The 20,595-nt window shown below is 30.1% G+C and overlaps 1 protein-coding gene across 1 annotated transcript in view; it reads left to right on the top strand.

Annotated features, from left to right (window-relative positions):
• LOC135958799 (nose resistant to fluoxetine protein 6) overlaps positions 1–19,516 on the top strand; it is a 50,344-nt gene extending 30,828 nt beyond the window's left edge. Inside the window, exons 2-7 of the mRNA XM_065509699.1 lie at positions 12,807–13,072; positions 15,056–15,234; positions 15,305–16,018; positions 16,077–16,242; positions 16,300–16,923; positions 18,696–19,516. Coding sequence (XP_065365771.1) covers positions 12,807–13,072; positions 15,056–15,234; positions 15,305–16,018; positions 16,077–16,242; positions 16,300–16,923; positions 18,696–18,824 — 2,078 coding nt within the window. The 3' untranslated portion in view covers positions 18,825–19,516. The remainder of the gene's footprint in view (positions 1–12,806; positions 13,073–15,055; positions 15,235–15,304; positions 16,019–16,076; positions 16,243–16,299; positions 16,924–18,695) is intronic.
• The last annotated feature ends 1,079 nt before the right edge of the window (positions 19,517–20,595 follow it).

The raw sequence follows: 20,595 nt of genomic DNA, 5'->3' as shown, positions 1-20,595 counted from the left end.
AATAAATTAAATTCTAAACTGACTTACAACTTAAATGTTAGGTTGGCATGGGATTCACATACCGGTTATATAAAGTTAGTTACGTTACTAACTACTAGGATATTTAATCGATTAACCGATAATCGGTTAACCGATTAATTTTGGTCGGTTAACTGTTCGAATAATTCAAAATTACCGATTTTCAAATAACAAACAAACCGATTAATTTGTGTCGATTAACCAAAATTTATTTTTTTGTTGCACTTTTTGTATTTACTTTTCCGTTTTAATTCAAATACAAAAGTTAAAGTAAAAGTAAAATTACATACATATTTTATTCAAACATCCATCCAAACATGTTTAGTTACTATAACAACTGATATGATAATTGACGAAACTGGAGACAATATTGAAAAAAGTCTTTTACAAGAACTTATCGAAATTATTAAAAGAATTCAAAGTCTAAAAAATCCAAAAAGGACTCCAATAGTAAATTGAGAATTTTATATGCTTAAAAAAACTAAAAAAAGAACTGAGATATTGGATATTCTTTATCATGCCTTACTTTCGATTTCTCCAACATGTACAATCAGCGAGAGAGTTTTTTCCAGGTCAGGTTTTATTAAAACTAAAGAAAATTATTTATTTTTTGTTGAATTGTTATGTTTTGTTTTTTTTAAGTTTTTGTTCTTTTTATTAATAAAATACTTAAATAAGTACACAAAATTCGTGGTTTTATTTTCAGTTTAAAATTAGAATTATTCGATTAATCGAATAATTTAAATAGAATAATTTAAAATTAACCGATTAATTATTTGCTCGATTAACCGATTAAACCAGAAACCCGATTAATTGAATACCTTACTAGCTACCCAACTGGTTAACCACATAACTACACCATTTTTCATTGAAATTCAGAATTTCAAATTAAAATTGAGAAAATTCCAAATGAAATTAATAATTTCCATTTTAAATTGAGAAAATTCCATATAAAATTGAGAAATTCGATTTGAAATTGAGAAAATTCTAAATAAAATTGAGAAACATTATATAAATCATGATACAATAATTGTAGAAGGTAGAATCACTAGGGAGAGTTTTCAATATTTAGCCCTATAACGTCAAACTTTGATTTTGATTTTTTTCATATTTTTTTATATTTTCTTTTGTTTGACGTTACAAGAATTGTATAATTGAGAATTTATTTTCTACTGGGTGTACCTTATGTTGTTGTATGATGATATAAATTATATTATATTAAAAAAACAAAATTAACAATTATATCAAATGTGGAAAGATGTGGTGGTCTGGATAAAGAGATCAATTTTAATTTATTTTGTCGTAGAAAACATGGATGATCTCGTGTTGGATCCCGAACAGTTCGATACCTACTTCCCGTGGCCACAACCTAATATGTAGGTGTAATTGGTACCACAGGCATTATTCAAATGGATAGTCGCAGAGGTTCGTTCACTGCCGAAAGTGCAAACGAATGGGTCAAAAGAGTTCTTGATAGATGACAAGAGTTGGGCAATCAGTTATCTTAACTCGTCCCTTTGCCACAGTCGTCTACGTGAAATGTTCACCAATGCTTAACCTTATTGAAATAATTTGGTCCAAAATCACAAATATTCTGAAGTCAAGGATGAATATACCATCCGTAAATCCTCCTAATGTAGGAGAGCAGAGGATTTTATATCTTGAAGAATTAATTAACGATCCCAAGTCCTGTGTAACTACTGTAGACTGCAGTATATCTATACAACATATAACATCGTTCCAACAAAGCGCTTTGGAATTGCATGATATGCCTGTGGGTCAATAACATTATATACATATTTATGTTATTTGTTTAATGTATATTATTTATGTAGTGTAAAATAACATTTTCACAATTTCATTTGGAATTTTTTTAATTTCAATTGGAATTTTCCCAATTTCATTTCGAATTTTCTCAATTTCAATTGCAATTTTCTCAATATCATGTATAATGTTCTCAATTTCAATTAAAAATGGCGATGAATACTTAGGGACACAAATTACCTGTGATGCAAGTATACTTAAGCAAAAAGAAAATAAACTGTATGAGAATTATTTATATAAACATAATTTGTATAAAATCAGTTTTTACGTATTATTCAGATAAAAGTGCAGAACAAAATAAATGTTTAAGTGACAAATGACAATTGACTTCACGCTAGATTACCCGGGATGTACAAAGTAACCAATTGGCATCTTTATACACTACAAGGAGCACATGCGTTATGAAGTCAGTAAAATGATCAGTCATTAGTGACAATTATTGTCCCTAAGGGATTCTTGACTACTTGTTAAACAGCTGGGCTCAGAATTATATTTAAATATAGAATGAGTTCCGTATGGAATTTGTTTTGAGTAGCTTAATAAGTCTCCTTCTTTAAGTTTAAATGTTCGACCAGATAAATAACTGTACAATAGCTTAAGTTTGTTTGCGAGTAAATTTAGTCTTAATTAGTCTATGAGTTTCAACGATAGTACTGTGTTTCTTTATAAATCCACATGGATGATTCGGAATATAATTGTTTTCAATTAAAATCAGTTCCAACTATCTTCTCAAATAGCTTTAATATATTCCATAAGATTCTACTATTGTGTATTTTTGTGTATCTGCAATTGCCACTCTCTTCGAAATCTTTTTTTCATTCAAGAGCAGTTCGACATCTACAGAATAAATTTAATTATGTATATCTGATTAGACGGGGGATTTGGGAGGCATGTTAACCACCCAGTTTGTAATTTTTCTCAAAATTAATAAGAGAGTTATGATATTTGCTCATGCTCGTGTGAATTTGATAGTGTTTCTTTTTAGTGTATGAAATTCAAGACAATCTATAGATTTTTCTGAGTGCATGGTGTTGAAATATTTATCAGATAGTAAACCATGTTTTAAGAAATACAAAAATAACCGTTTAACACTAATCAACAATTATGATTTCAATTATTATGGCAAAAATATTAATATTTTACATACACATACATAGCATATGTTAAGGTATGTTTATAATAAAAACAGTTTTTGGGTTTTTTTTGTTAAAGATAACATTTTACAATGACCCCTCAAGGTTTTACAGTGCTTGTAATACGATTAAATTTAAATGCAAAATACCTTTTTGGTTTGCACAATTTATGTTGATATAATTTTGCAGCAATGGTTTTATTAAACATATTTTGTAATTAATTAATTGCCAAAATATCTTGTGATAATTGTTTATAACTACTAAATAATGCACGTAAAGTATTTTATAAATAAATACTAAAATTAAGTAATTTTTTACAAGGATAGAAATTAAAAGAAATATTTATTTTGACCTTATGTATGTAGTATATTCGAAAATTTCCCAATATTTTTTAAAAAATATTGGTTAAACTATTTCATATACATAATTATAAATTTAAGTAATGTTCTGAATAATGATGGGCATTTTTATCAATGACGAGAAGTAGATAAATATACATAAATCCCTTTTAGTGCGTCCCTTTTAATTACGTTTATTATTATGTTTATTATTTTATTGAAGAATTTTTTCATTAAACTAATTAAATAGATTCATCATTAATTCAATGAGACATTTCATTACATGAATGACAAATAATCATATCATACTATTAATAAATTATATTTCATTCAGTCAATTTAAAACATTCATTGATTTCATGAAATATTTCATTGATATAGGTTTAATGAAACATGTTACATTAATTACATGAAGCGCTACAAAATCTAATGCCCTGACCACGTTTTTGGACGGGCAGATTAATTCCAATAAATATATTTATATTTTAGGTGTTATTTCTAATAAGATGATTTTATTAACAAAATATTTGGACATTCATTAGTGCTGATTCACACACGCCAAGTTTACTTGCGCAAGTCTCGAGTTTGTAGAAGATAGAGCAGAGTTTCGGAAACAAAAATATAGGCTAAATCGCGTATGACGAAATAACTAAACAGGCCAGTCTAGCTATTGTTGTAATGATTGTATTGGAATGATGAAAGTTATCAAGAAATAGTGTTAAATATTATGCAATTTTAATAAAAACCAATAATTATGTTTTATGTCAATTTATGGCCCGTGGTCATTTGAAAAAAAAAATTATTGCAAATTGAAAATAAAAATACACAAATAAAAAACCTTCTATAGAGATTTATTTTTAAAATTATTAACCAAATTGGCAGGGTTTTTTGATATTATTTCAGTAAACATATAATACAATCTGGCGGACAGCTATACATATTTACTATGACAATAGATCTATTCAACAAACTCAATATGAAACCACACTTGTACTATTGACAATTAAATAAATTTATAAGACAAATAACGCCTCAGGTCTTAACATTTCAGCAAAAGATTAATTATATAAACATAGACGGACAGACAGTGTTCATTCATAAATGGATACAAACAACAATAATTCATTGTTTATTATTTTTGTTAACAAATTTACAAAACATTTACATACGAATACATACAAGAAATTTATTACATTTTTGTCATCTACAGACTTAAATACAAATGAGTTTTTTCTTCTAAACCTCTAATAAACTTTATTGAAGTTGAAAAACCAAAACTATTAATAATTTAATGTGTTTAAACTTTAAAGTCATCAGCAATAAACGAACTGGCAAGTGAGTGACATTGCCTGAGGCAATCATAATATAATTATAATCGTCTGTCTTCTAATTGTTTCATTTAAACTAAAATAATAATAAACAAGTAAGAGTGATATATTCGACTGTGACGAATCTTATATACCCTACCCCAAATTATACTTAAACATATTTTTTTTAAATATGTTTATTTAAACAAAATTTAATTTTTTTTTAAAAAATTGTTTTTTAATTTGTTTAAAAAAAGCTTTTTCCAATTTTGTTTTTTAAATTTTTTTTTATTTTTATGACAAAAAAATAGTTTGATGAAAACAAATTCGGGTTAAAAAATATTTTTCTCGATTTTGAACCATTGTATACATCGTTGCAATGGACTTTGAAATATCTATCATTAGATATCCATATTAATCAATATTAATGACTTATGGCGTTTTCTTTTCTGGCATAAATGATGCCTTTATTCTGCCTTTTACCCTTTTCTGTGTTCTTTTCTAAAAAAATGTAGTTTGGTAAGGGTATAATGTGTTCTTTTCAAATAATGTTGCCCTAAAACCCCGAAGATATGCTACACATTTCACCCTCAATTTTATCAAAGGGTTGGAAATGCAGCACTTTTTTAAACAGCAAAATGTTTAGTTTTACAACATTTAGAAGGTACATGCAATAAAATTGGACAAATGGTAATGGTTTTGGTTCTATTGTGATCGTAAAAAATGTAAAACATGATGAGGGTATGGGTAATCGTTAATAAATGGTACAATATATGTTGGCAACATTTTATGTCAGAAAAGAAAACGCCATTAGTTATCCAGATATAGATCAAAAATTAGCCAAAAATCGAGGTTTTCCTGTTTTTTTCCTAATATCTCAGCCATTTATGAGCCGATTTTGTCGATTTTAAATAGCAACCGAGCCGGAAGAATTCCCGATATATTGATGTATGAATCATGTATATTTGGGGGCTTCGGAAAGTTGATTTCAACATACAGACGGACATGGATATATCGACTTCGCTATCTATAACGATCCAGAATATATATACTTTGTGGGGTCGCAAATGAAGGGTTAATAAACAAGTAAGAGTGATATATTCGACAAATTATACTTTAAGAAAAAATATTTTGGTGACAAATTTATGAAAAAAGTAGATCGCGGATTATAGCCATTTGTGGCCTATTTTCTCGATTTTAAATAACATTCTAAGTTGGACTATAGCGGATATATTGATGTATCAAACATGTATGAGAGTTATTTGGAGGCTACGGAAATTTGATTTCAACAGACAGACGGACATGACTATATGAAAAATGTAGAAACTACAAACGGAATGATAAATCTATATATACCCTTGCACTCATTGTGAAGGGTATAAAAATAACTATAAAATGTGTAATAATATTTTCGTCTAACATCTTTTACTTATGAAGTACATACAATTAGAGTATAAACGCTTTAACAATTTTCCAACCAAAAAAAAAGAAAAAGAGTTAAGACCCATTGCACTTGCGTGACTTCACGACAAACACACATCAGGTACTTGTATGTTTTAATTTATTTACTAAATAGTACTTTAATATACTGGTATGTAGTTATTCATTCATTTATTCGCATTATTTAAGATTAGCCCGTTTCCGTTTTGTTTTAAAATCAAATGTCATATTATGACATTGAACTTGCATGTACTTCAATGGTATTTGCTTTTAATCTTTTTGACATTAACTGAATTAGAAAATTAGACATAAACATAAACTGTTTGTCAGCCACTAAATGACTAATTGTCAAAACAAATAATTTAAATTTTAACGATTTTTTTGAATATTAATATGTATTTTTTATAATGAGTAGTATTTTTATATATAGTATGTAACTAGTTGACCCGGTGCGCTTCGCTAATTTCATATTTCTGGGTCCATTATTATAGAAAATGCAAAAGAAAGTTACCATTCTGTGAATTCAAATTCATTCAGAATCATGTGTGTCTAATTTAAAATTTTTAGGTTTATTATAAAATATTTAAAAAGTACCATTGCAATAAAAAAATAGTACCATTGATTATCACTTTTGAATTCGCATTCATTAAACCATAACCAGTCAAGTTTGAATTTTAAATTTGTATAGCATTTCCTATATTATCAAATAATTTTGTTTCTATAACACTTAATATTTAATAAATTATCACAAAACCAAAAAAAAAACGAAACCGGTTCGGTTTTCAATTTTTTAAAACCGAAATTGCAGTTTTGAATTTCTTCGGTTTTTTTGAAACTCTAGGTCCATTATTATAGAAAATTCAAAAAGTACCACTACAATATATAAAAAGTACCAAAAATCAGGCACATGCGGATTCCCACTCACTCCGGTCCATATAAGCTTTGCTTAATGTTTCTAGGTTTATTGGTGAAGAAATTACAAAAAGTACCATTCAAATAAAGGAAAAGTACCAAAAAGTTTCCCCCTAGAATGACCTAGGACCGTGTATGCTTAATTTCACGTTTTTAAGTACATTTTTATAGAAAATTCAAAAAGTACCATTAGATTAATTAAAAAGTACCTATAGTTCAGTTCTCACATTTTGGTACCTAAATAGTATACCCTTGTATTTTTTGTACTAAACTTGTATTTTTTTATTTTTTGATAAATTTGTTTCTATGTTTATTGGTTTAAAAGATACATAGGGTGCCAAAAAAGTACCAAAATACAGTTTTTACCCGTTTTCTCCCCTAAAAGGTTCGAATTTCGAAAAAGTACGAAACACCGAAACATCAGCTTATTTTTTAAATGGAGTAACATGCAATTTTAAGTTTTTTTGTATCTATATTAGTTTTAAAGATATAAGGTTACCGAATTAACCCGTTTTTACCCCCTAAACGTTCAAATTTCCAAAAATCCCTTCTTATCGGATCGTTTTGGGGAGAGAGGAACCCACAGTTAAAATTCTAGCTTCAGCCGTTTGGGCTCTGCGATGATGAATCAGTCAGTCAGTAACGTTACTTTTTTATATACATATATAGATTACGACAACAATCTATATATATAAAATACAAAAAATGTGTCTACCTATGTATGTCCTTTATAGACTCTGAGACCATCCAACCGATTAGCTCCAAACTGGTATCATTGGAAAGGAAATTTTCTGAATATGGTTTTGGACACCTAAAATATTACATTATTCGAATTTTCTCATATAAAAATTTTTCATCTATATATATAAAAATGGATGTATTTCCGAATTAACCCAAAAACGGCTGGACCGATTTTAATGAAATTTTCAGGGAATCTTCAGAATAGTCTAGCGGGTAACACTCTAAAGTCAGATTTTTGATGAAATTTTCTCGGAATCTTCAGAATAGCCCAGCGGGTAACACTGTATAGTCAGATTTTTAATATTAGGTCTGAGGGCGGAGGGGCGTGTAAAAATCCAATTTTTACATTATACCGCTAATACCATATATTTCATAAAAATGGATGTGTGTATGTATGTTCCGTATGGACTCAAAAATGGCTGGACCGATTTTGATAAAATTTTCACGGAATCTTCAGATTTTTTATTTTCGGTCTGTGATAAACAATTTTGTTTACTCTTGCATATTAGGTGCATGAATAAGAAATTTCCATATGAAATATACTTTTAATCAAAAAATTATGATGTTAAAAAGCTCGATGACCAAATATAATTTAAAGTGTCTGGCGAAACAATAAAATACAAATAATTGTCCTACTTAATTTTTGAATTCATTGGAACCAGCCGAAATGCAACCACATGTATTAACATTGAAGGTTGGATTAACGACTTTTTCCGACATTGTATATTAAAATCGAGATCGAGCTGCAATATAAAACAGATGTTTTCTAAAGGCCAGCAACGCGGACCGGGTACAGCTAGTAAAATATATTTATACATTCTGAATGACATAATTGTTTCTATGTTTATGTAACTTTATTATAATCCTTGAATTTACTTTTAGATGCAAATGTTAGAAATGATTTTTATACAAATTTTTGATACTATTGACTTAATTTATACATCTCTATGACATTCTCGTGCTTTTCTTGAAACATATTTGAAATCTGAAAAGAAATTGTCACATCACAGGTAAACTAGCGTGAAGTTAATCGTCACTTTAGTGTCACTAAGTTAACTAGGGAGTAGTCACTTAAAACTTTTGTGTACTATAATTTAGAAAGAATTGATTTTACCCACACTATAGGAGAGTAAGTTGTTACGTGTCCTTTTGTAATGCGGAGTTTACTCTTTGTAATTTATGTAGAGCCAATTGAATTTCGTTTAGAACACGCACATTGCTATGTCTGTAAATATCGGTGACCCCAATGACAGCCAGAAGTATACTCTGAGATAGAAGAAATCGATGATAGACAAACACATAATCATACCCGAATTTATGCAATGAAGAGGAGACGAGAAAACTTAATCGTATAAATTCTATAGCGAGACTGAATGGTTTTGTGCGAGATCGAGAGCGAGATAAACCAAATACAAGGTGCCAATGTTTAGCTTAGCTCTAGTTTAGATCAAGGCCAAGATGGCGCGTCACTTATACTGAATGTGTTCATAGATCTTCAGGATGAAATTATATAATGTTGGCTAAAAGTAGAATATGTGAAGAGTTTCGATCTTTAATCACAACTGGGACTATTTTGGAGATAACACAGTATTTTTGGCAGTAGACTTTAATCATCTTGATCCATACAGATCTCAGATGTGCCTGAATTACTCTTGTTTTACACAGAATTGATTTTTCGGCTTTTTCTCGGTGTGAGGAAGAAACCTTGGAACACTTTAGGAATTCTGATTGTAAATCGATAAGAAATTACAATGAGGTAACTATGATCATAGCATAGCCACCACAATTTCTTAGGCTTCTGAAAAAAACGGGTAAGTACATACCCGAAATGGGTATGGGCTATAAAACTGCAGCTCTACTCAAACTAACCTAGGCGGTAAGCAATATTCAACTACGATATTAATGCGATAACCTGATACATCAATACTAATTGTTTCGCTATGGATTACTCATTATGGCGAGCAACAAAAAGTCTTAAAAGACCCGTTATATGTAAGTCCCCCTTGCGAAATTCAAGTGGCGGTTGGGCAAGAAATGATACTGAAAAAGGGAATCTGTTTGTTAATCATTTAAAAAAAAGTATTTACACCGAACACATCAAACGAAGCAATTGAGTTGCCACCTGTTGCACCCCATTTTGGAGCAGCCGTACCCCTACGTTTTGAGATTCGAGAGATCGAAAATGCTATTGTTGATTTAAATCCCAAGAAAGGTATGGACAAGATCAGCAACAAGATGCTTATGGAGCTACACCGGATAGCAATAAAAATAATTCTTTTTAGGCGGTAAGCAATATTCAACTACGATATTAATGCGATAACCGGATACATCAATACTAATTGTTTCGCTATGAATATCGTTAAAAACTGTCATTCGATTATGTTTCATGTCATATCAGGAAATCCATCTCCGTTATATTTTAGTTTCGGTGGTTTCTCTGATGACATCTCTGAAGGAAATAAAGTCGTTTCATCATGTTCCTGTTCATACAATTTGCGCGAGATTTTAGGAAAACGTATGAAGGCAGTGAAGAGACTGTCGAAGATTACAACCAAAAGTATCTGATTGTTTTGCAGTTGAAATGAATATTGCGTTTTATAAAATAATTTTTCATTTATTTTAAGATTTTGAATTCCTGTATATAAGCCAAAATACCGTTACTGAATCCAAATTATATATATGTATATATATATAAGTTCCCGTAATTCCTATAAGGAGCATAGGGCAATAACAAACTTATTCCATTCAGATTTGTCCGATGCAAGTGTTTTTATCTCGTTCCAGCCCTTGTGTTGGTTGGCTGCTTCAATTTCGATTTGGCGACGCCAGGTGTGTGATGGTCTTCCTTTTCTATGGCTTCCTTGTGGGTTCCACTCGATATCTTGTCTTGTGACATCGTCAACGGGCTTTCGTAAAGTATGCCCTAGCCAGCGCCATTTCTTTTTCTGATCTGGACATGTACGGGGTTTTGGGAGGTTTGGACCCATAGTATTTCATTTGATATTATAACTGGCCAGAATATTTTTAAAATTCTCCGCAGGTAGCGATTTATGAAGACCTGTAGCGAGTTAACATCCGTCTGCGCTGCATTCCACGATTCGCATCCATAAAGAAGAGATGATTTTATGCAGGAATTAAATATGTTTAGCTTGGTTCTTTTCGAAATATGTGCTGATCGCCATATGGGATTTAAGATACCAAACGAATGTTTACCAGCTTTTATTCGGTTTCTTACGTCGTCAGCAGAACCATCTGTTATAGTCAGAAGACTTCCGAGATAGCAGAACATTGATACGTCTTCAAGATTCTTCTCTTCTATTGCGAATGCTCTGTTGTTAGAAGCATTAATTCTCATTGCTTTAGTCTTGGCAATATTTATTTTTAGACCAGCCTTAGCTGCTTCAGTTTGTACTGCACTGATCTTAGTCTGCATATCATTGAAGTTGTGGGATAGTAAACATATGTCGTCGGCATAGTCGAGATCTTCTAGCCTTCTGTTGAATCCCCAAGTTATTCCCCTCTGTTCACACGAGGCTCTTCTCCAAATTAGCTTAATCGTTAACTTTTTACCGTTTCGAATCGGTAGCCAAAACATATTTAAGTAAAACTGTATTTCAATTAAATGTTTACGTAATCTTCATAAATGATCAATTTAAAGCTACAATTCATTCCAACTGATCGACAACATTCTTTAAATTATTACGTACTTCATAAGTAACAATAAAATTAAGTTAATGTATGTTCTGTAACAAAATCATTCACCTAAACAATGCATGGTCTTCACCTTGACCAAGGTCTGGGCTGAAATTAAAATGCTCAAAAAAGAATTAACAAAATAAAATGCGGTGTCTCAACTTTACTTGATTCGAACCAAATTTATTAAAAAAAAACAAAAAACATTTTTAATATTCCGGTTCAACGTGTTCGTATTTACATGGAAACTACTTGAAATCTGAACGTAATAGACACACAATCGCCAAGTCGCAGCTCAAATTGTAATAGTTTGCGTTGGAAAATGCTAGAGAAAAAATCAACAAACATGTTGCAAGCTCATACAGCCTTTGCAACAGCATTGGCTTTGCCACAACTGTTCAGACGGTTGGAGTTTTGTTGTTGTGGAATGTGTGCTAACAACTTTTATGGTTGATTAACAAAAGTTTTACGTTTATGTAACTCAAACCCAGAGTGCATTAAAAGCAAAAGCAAACTACATCTGAGATAATTTTAACAATGTTGAATACATTACTATGTCTTTATGTTTTTACCAGTATTCAGCACTGATTCCACCTTAGAGTTACATGGAAATGAAAACGATATTTACATCACAACTACTTGAAATCTGAAAGTGATAGACATACAACCGCCAGGTCTCAGCTCAAATTGTAATAGTTTGCGTTACCTTTTAATCGTTAGCCAACGTTGAATAGAAAGTAAAAAATTCCATTCTTAAGAGAATAATTGTTGTATTGATTGACGATTTAAGTATGTAATGGTATCAGTATCTTTATCGTAGTATAACTAATATTGAAGATTCTTACTATTTTCATGGATTCCCTGTAGGCTCACCATCTCGTTGGGCAGATCATAAAATTCAAAGAAGATGAGTCTTCCATAAAATAAATATTCGAAATAAATTTATCAAATTCAGTATCGCGTTAAAAGTGTTTAAGATGTACTGGATAAACGATATACGAAACCAAAAGTAATTTTTGACTGCACATTTAGAGACGCTCGTTCAAGTCTAGTCTTGGTAACAACAACGTCAGTCAATACAAATTATATTAACAATTCATTGTTGTTATTGCTATTGTTGGTTAAGACATTAACCACAATTATTACAATTATGTAACAATAAGTCAATGTTTTACTATTACGTTAACAGTACAATGCTGGCTTGGCGGTTTTTTGTGCTTTTGAAATCATGTTTGTCTTTCTGGTTTCAATATTTGTACTAAAAACTGAACAGCTAAAGTTTGTTCCAGAGAATTTGTTATATATTATTGAAATTTTACCATTTTGTAAGAAAATTATTTAACACATTACTGGTAATAACATATTTTCTCACCCACTTATTTTTGTTTGTTTTTTTTCAGTGGATGATGCTTCCGGCCATTACGCTTCTGGTTTCTTCTATGGCAACAACTATTGGATGGGTTCAATGTCACTCTGTAAGGCAGTTTATCATGATGATGATGATGAAGAAGATCAAATTCGCCGAGAGACAGAAAAAAATTCTGGTTTACCATTTGCCAAAGCCCATTTGCAGTCGTACACATCTGTCTACAATGAAAATCCACCATTCATTCCAGGATTTTATATTATAAAGTTGTTGTTAAATGAAACATATCCCACAAGTGTTGTAAGTATGAAATGGTGAGCTTAGATTTAAAGGAGGATCACACAGTTAACATGTGCATTTTACACGCGGTTTTTTTGAAAACTCTACTTCAGAAACTCTACTGAAAGAATTCTTTCTTTTTTAAAAAACAGCCCAAACAGGACATCTACAGAGAAGGGAAGTGTGTTCTCCTTTTCCAAACTTTATGTCCTGTAATACTACATCCTACATCCTCAATTCAGACTTAACCTTTTAGGATAGTTTGGAAAGAATTAATTCCTAATTCAATTTTCAAAAACTTAGTCTTACAACAACAAAATACATATTAATCAATGTATTCATTTTCTTATAAATTTTGATCATGATAAACTTCAAAATGCTAGATAAAAAATTATCAGGTATAGTCTCCATTTATTAGTATTATTGCTTCGTTATGATAATATTGTTAGTGCTTTTGCTTAGACAACTTTGTCTGACAACAAATGTCATTTATTGTTATGATGAATATTTTTCAAGTATAGACAGGAGGTTAGGGAAAGAGTGATTATTGTTACTCTCAACTTACTCTCAGTTGTGCCTCTATTTCAACCATATCCCTACAAGAACAGTAACAGTCATTTGATGCATGATCTGATGGGTATTTCTGATGGGTTTATACATCAGTAGTTCTCATTTTATTAAGGGCATTGTGAAAAAACTGGTGTAAACATTCGTGTACGTATGATTTCTTTTCTCTTTCTAACTATTGTTTTCTCTTTCCAACTTGTGCCATGTCATGCATGTGTTGGTAAATAAATTGCTAGTGTGTTAGTTTCCATCAGTCATTTCTTATAGGGATGTTAAATTATTTCTCTTAACCGTTACATTTAATAATTCATTACGAATTAATTCATACGCTTAATTCTTTAGTACTTCAAAGGCATTGAATTCATTCCTATAAGAATTAATTCTTTATAGAATTAATAACTTATTGAATAATTCCAGTTTTATTTACATACATAATTCAAATCCATTACATTATGATTAAATTTGTCTTCAATTCAAATCTATTACAAATGGAACACAACTCCTAATAACATTTATAATTAATTGGAATTTATATATGTATGTAAACATTAAAAACATATGAACCAAAAAATGTTGAGCTTTACAACGTTTTTATAATCAGATTTTAGAAGGGTATATATAAGTTTGTCATTCCGTTTGTAATTTCTACAATATAATTGTCCGACCCTATAAAGTATACATATTCTGGATCCTTATAGATAGCGGAGTCGATTAAGCCATGTCCGTCTGTCTGTCTGTTGAAATCAATTTTCTGAAGACCCCAGATATCTTCGGGATTCAAATCTTCAATAATTCTACCAGACATGCTTTCAAGAAGTTTCCCATTTAAAATCAGCAAATTCGGTCCACAAATGGCTGAGATATGAGGAAAAAACCAGGACAACCTCGATTTTTGACCTATTTTTGACCTATATCTGGATTACAAAGTCATTAATATGAACAATATGGATATCTAATGATAGATATTTCAAAGACCATAGTAATTTTGACCTACAATGGGAAAAAAATATTTTTTAACCTGAATTTTTTTTTTTACACAAAAAAAAATATATAATTTGGAAAAAAAATGCTAAATAAGTTTTTCAGCCTAGAGTTATGATTAATTCAGAATTCATCACATAAAAATAGAATTCCCGAACCATTTTCCTTCTTTAAAGGAATATTATAAAGGATATTATAATTCAAAGGATATTATAATTCAAGGACTCACAGTTTACGTTTGGCGAAATGCACAATGGACTTAAACGGTTTTGTTATCATTTCTTATGTTTTCTAAATGATATTTGGAAACCAAAGATGTGGTGCTTCTAATTTTGAGTTTTAATATTAATCCTCAATTCAAACTTACTTCACAATTCTATATCGGTTTATACCTCACCCAATTGTATTGAAAAGTAATTGTATATTCTCTTATATAAATTTTATTTACACTTACAGATTAGAACGGTTTATGTTGGCGTCTGTTTACCATCATCTTGCTCCAGTGGAGATGTTATAGAATTGGCCAAACACGGTCATCGTTCATTAGATTCGCGAGCAATCAATATATTGGATGTACGCGTACCTACCGATAGGCAATTCAATATTTTCGAAGATCGCACGTTTTGGATATTAATGTAAGTTCAGAACTCTTCAGCCCACTCTAAACACAATTAAAAATTATTTTAACATTTCTTTCATTTTTAGAATCGTGTCAACAATTGTTTTACTATTAATTCTAACCGGCACCATGTATGAAGTATTTCTGCGAAGACGTCTGCGCGAAGCTCTGCGTCAACAGGATAAGGAAATGATGAACAACAGTGAAACGTCTTCGGGTATTGGATGTGCTTCATCCGATTACAGTGATTCGGTGACGACTGATTCGTTGAAAAAAGAATCTCTTAAAGAATTGAATATAGTGTTGAACCTGCCCCACACAGTAACAAATTGCAATGGTGTAACTACTAGCAACAGTACTTCCGATGAACATCTGGAAGGTCATTTACATGAACCGGAAAAACTAAGCATTTATTCCGAGCTTCTGTTATCCTTCTCGGCTATAACGAATTTCAATGCAATCTGTGATCGTAATGTTGGTTCTGATACCATACCTTCCATACATGGTCTAAGAGCTTTCTCCATGGCCTGGGTTATATTGGGTCATACTTGTATTGTAATATTTAAATATTCCGATAATTTGGAATTGCGCAAAGATGTCGAAAAGAATTTCTTCTTCCAAGCCATCACCAATGGACCATTCAGTGTGGATACATTCTTCTTTATCAGCGGTTGTTTGGTTTCGTATCTCTATTTCCGCACAAATGCCAAGGGTAAATTGAATAAACTGGCCAAAGGTTCGAATGAATTCACTAGATGTACGGCCCACTTCTTCGGTTTGGTTATGTACCGTTTTATGAGGTTTGTTTTAACAGTAAGATTTTTAGGAAAATACGAATACTTAAACTTTATATTTCAGATTGACGGCTCCTTATTTATTCGTTTTGGGCGTAGTACAAGTATCTATGAAATATTTGGCCGCCTACTCAATTTTTGATCCTCCCACTAACGATCACATTACATGTCCTGATTATTGGTGGCGTAATATGCTCTATATTAACACTCTATTTCCGGTGGAACAAATGGTAAGTAATATTGCAATATTCAAGACATTAATATAAAATTTTAACTTTATATTTCAGTGCATGTTATGGAGTTGGTACTTGGCTAATGATACACAATTCTATATAATTGGAGCAATCATCCTCATAGTATCAGTACGACACTTCAAATTGTCGGCGTTTACAACATGTGTCTTCCTTGTTTTATCGTGGATAACTACTGCAGTCATTGCCTTTACAAATAATCATCGTCCTGATTCAGATGATCCTTTGGCATTGTTTGATAAAATCTACGATAAACCCTGGACTCGTTTGGGTCCCTATTTAATTGGCATGGCTGTGGGATGGATTCTTTTCCGCACAAGTTGCAAAATTCGCATGTCCAAAACAACTGTGATCACTGCCTGGACTTTGGCATCCCTAAATCTATTCGTTTTAATATTTGGCCTTTATCGGGCCGAACTCTCTCAACTCACTGCTGCTTTATACAGTTCTCTAAGTCATTCGGCGTGGGCTTTATCCTTGGCCTGGATAACCATTGCCTGTTCAACTGGTTATGGTGGTTTTGTTAACACTTTGCTGTCAGCGCCATGTCTTTATCCCTTCTCCAGAGTAACATACTGTGCTTATTTGGTTCATCCCATTGTTATACGTTCAATGGCCTTGAATACGGATTCGCCTTTACATTTGGGTGGTGATACAATGGTAAGATTTTAGTATTTATTTTTCTATACATACATATATGTAAGTTTATCATTCTATTTTTGTAATTTCTAAAATATGCATTTGCTAGCCCACAAGGCATACCTATATATTCCGAATCCTTATAGATTGCGTCAGTCCGTGTTTTGGCTGAAATTTGCACTCAAGTGGGTGTGGCTTTATATTTGCAAATATTATGAACTTTTTATACACAAATTTATATATCACATTAATGGTATTTCAAAGACCGTCCTGACAAAGTACAAAAAGTTAGGTCAATATCGGAAAACTAGCCCTACTTTTTGAAATCTGAAATATCTTGAAAATAAATCTATATTAACTGCCTGTTTCTCTAAATGCGAACGAACATTTTCTTTCGTATTTTATATTGAAAACAACAACAAAATTTTAAATTTATTTGTTTTAAATGTTCATAGTTTATAAGTTATAAGGTTACCAAATTCCAGAGCTGTAAATGAATCACTCATTTTTGAATTAATTCGCGAATCATTCACACAAAAAAATGAATTGAATGAAATTTGAGTCAATTCAAATGAATTTGGTAAAAATGAATTGCAATTCGTTTCTAATTCAAATGAATTGAATTGATTTTGAATTAATTCAAATGAATTTGGTAAAAATGAATTGCAATTCGTTTCCAATTCAAATGAATTGAATTGATTTTGAATTAATTCAATTCATTTACAATTCATTTGAATTGAATTGATTTTGAATTAATTCAAATGAATTAGAAAAAAAATTAGCAATTCATTTCCAAATGCATTCTAATTAAATCTAATTAGCCTTATTTATGAAACTCAATTGTGTTTTGAACTACATACATTGTTATTTTTCCTGATTTTTGATTATTTTTGGAAGATAGTTTTATTTTTTTGAAATAAATATAATATAAACATTAGCAAAAAGTTTGTCGTTGGGTGGTCGTGGGTCACAAAATTTCAAAAATTATTAATTGCTTCTTGAATATTAAATATGTTTTGTCGTTCAGCGTATTTCAAAATAAAAATCAGTTCTTCTTGAAGAAATAAACTCCAAACACCATGTTTTCATTGATCAGGCGCGTATATATGTCAAGGCTTTTCAATTTTTGTACTGGATATTTTCATTTTGGTAGGAGAAATCTTTCATTCCCCCTAGAGATCTGCTCTTGAATTTGATTGATTGCAACTCATTTTCGAGTCATTCATTTGAATTGCTAATTCTTTTTTCTAATTCATTTGAATTAATTCAAAATGAATTCAATTCAAATGAATTGTAAATGAATTGCAACTCATTTTTACAAATTCATTTGAATTAGAAATGAATTGAAATTCATTTCTGCTTAATTCGTTTGAATTGATTCAAATTTCATTCAATTCATTTTTTCAATTCAATGAATTAATTCAAAATTTAGCTAATTCATAATGAATTAAAATCAAAAAAGAATGATTCATTTACAGCTCTGCCAAATTCCCCTAAAAGTTCGAATTTCTGAAATACGAAGCGACAATGAATCAGTCGGTCAGTGACGTTACTCTTTTATATCTATGGAAGAAAATTAAATATAAGCCTTAATGTATGCTTTGATTTTTAACCATTACTAAGGGAATGTAATTCAAATTAATAATTGATTTTTTAATTTGTATTTCGTAGATTGAAAAACTAAATTTTATAACAAATTTCATGGCTGAATGATACAGATGTAGAAAAACTGTTTTTTTTTAGCTTAATTTTATTTTTATACAATGTGTAAGTAATTTAATTATTTTTTTCAGGTTGTCATGTTCTTTGGATTTGTAGTGGCCTCATATCTACTATCATTCGTAGTGTCAATGTCATTTGAAGCACCCGTTGTAACAATGCTTAAAATTTTATCTCCTAGTCGAAAAAAGCGTCTCGCTTAATTTATCAATAACTAAAACAAAAACTACGCTTGCAATTGTTTTATATTTAAATTATGTACATAAATATTTGTTAAGTTTTATTAAAAGACAAAAGTCAAAACGAAACACTCCTCTATTTATCAACGAACTAAATGAAAAACAAAAAAACTCATCACACATTTTATACATTTCAACAAAAAAATTAACACAAAACAAACAAATCATTTTTAACGAAATGAAATTGTATAAAATATGAAACCCACATTGTCATTTCTATGTATTGTATTTTTAGTAAATTAAGAAAATTTTCACAAAAAAAAACGAACAAATTCTATCTCTTTCTTACTTTTTATTTAAATTATTCCAAAGGATTAAGGTCGACAATAAAACATTTTACATTTTTTTTATTTTTATTTTTAACACATTTCAAATACACGCCAACATACAACAAGATCATTTCATTATTATTTTTATTTTGTTAAAACAAACAACTTTTTAATAATACATATGTATTAAATATTTGTAATTAGAAATTAATTAGTAAATAATCAATATGTTTTGTAAATGAAAAATACATATGTATGTAATATACAAATGTGTATATAATATATTTTTTTAAATTATTTTTAATTTAATATACAAACAATAATAATGTGCAAAACTCATGTATACATTGAATTGATTCAAAATAAAATGTTTAGTCTTAAACCAAATTTATGAACATTTTTTTTATTTAAATTTACTATACCTGGTGATTTTATGGACCTAACTGGGGTTCTCGTGTAATCTCAATGGTGTGCAAGTAGAATATCGGGAGGGATTTCCAATTCGCTGTGGATCGACAAATGGTCTGTTATTTTTCGAACCACGGCACAGTGTGAGGTTTTAACAATTTAGCTTATCATAATAAATTTTTTGGTTTTTGTTTTTTTTAAAGAATTTTAACTAGAATTGATTGATAATATTTCCAACTACAAAGAATTGCATTTTAAAGTAAAAAAAATTACAGTTTTATAAAGTAAAAGCACCTGAAACTTCACTGTAATTGCAGACTTTTACAAGACATGTAGCTCAAATTTAAATGTTTATTTTTTTTTAAATGCATTATCTTCATGAAATTTTTTCTAGTTTGTAGTTTCATACATTTTTTGTTAAAAAAAAATAATAAATTTTAAAACTCGTGAGCAGAAAAAAAGTTTGAAGCTTTTAATTTAAAATATATCTCTTTTTTGAACTTATTTTGAAATTTTGTATTTTTTAATTGAAATATATAGGAAAGCAAGGAAAAGTAGTCAGATCATTTACATTAGATAACCTTATCTGTCTTCTTACAGCATCAACCAAAAAAATCTGCCCCAACTTGCCATTCCACAATTGCCGATCCAAAAACTGATCATGGTTCAGGTATTTCTCGCCAACAAATTTTTGACTACAGGTCGCAATTTTAAAATAAATTCGACAAAATTAAGCACAAACTTTTATATTGCCCCAAGAACTATTGAATTTGGACAGAATCGGTCCATTATTTCTCCTAGCCCCCATACAACTGCCCAATCTGAAAACAGTTAAGCTTTCATAAATATCATAATTATAAACATATCCAAACCAAATTCAGCAAACATAAGTTTTATATATACGCAAATTTTGTAACGATCGGTCCACAATTAGTCATAGCTCCCATATAAGCACCATTCTCGAAAATAAGAAAATAAGATTCAATACAAATAAGTTTCATATCAAAAGAAAACAGTTTATAATCACTCGGTGTAGGGTATCATAGGTCGGGCTTGCC

Source organism: Calliphora vicina, chromosome 4 (assembly GCF_958450345.1).
Source record: "Calliphora vicina chromosome 4, idCalVici1.1, whole genome shotgun sequence".
NCBI classification, from domain to species: Eukaryota; Metazoa; Arthropoda; class Insecta; order Diptera; family Calliphoridae; genus Calliphora; species Calliphora vicina.
The sequence above is the reverse complement of the archived record's forward strand: the minus strand, read 5'-3'. Positions and strand labels throughout refer to the sequence as shown.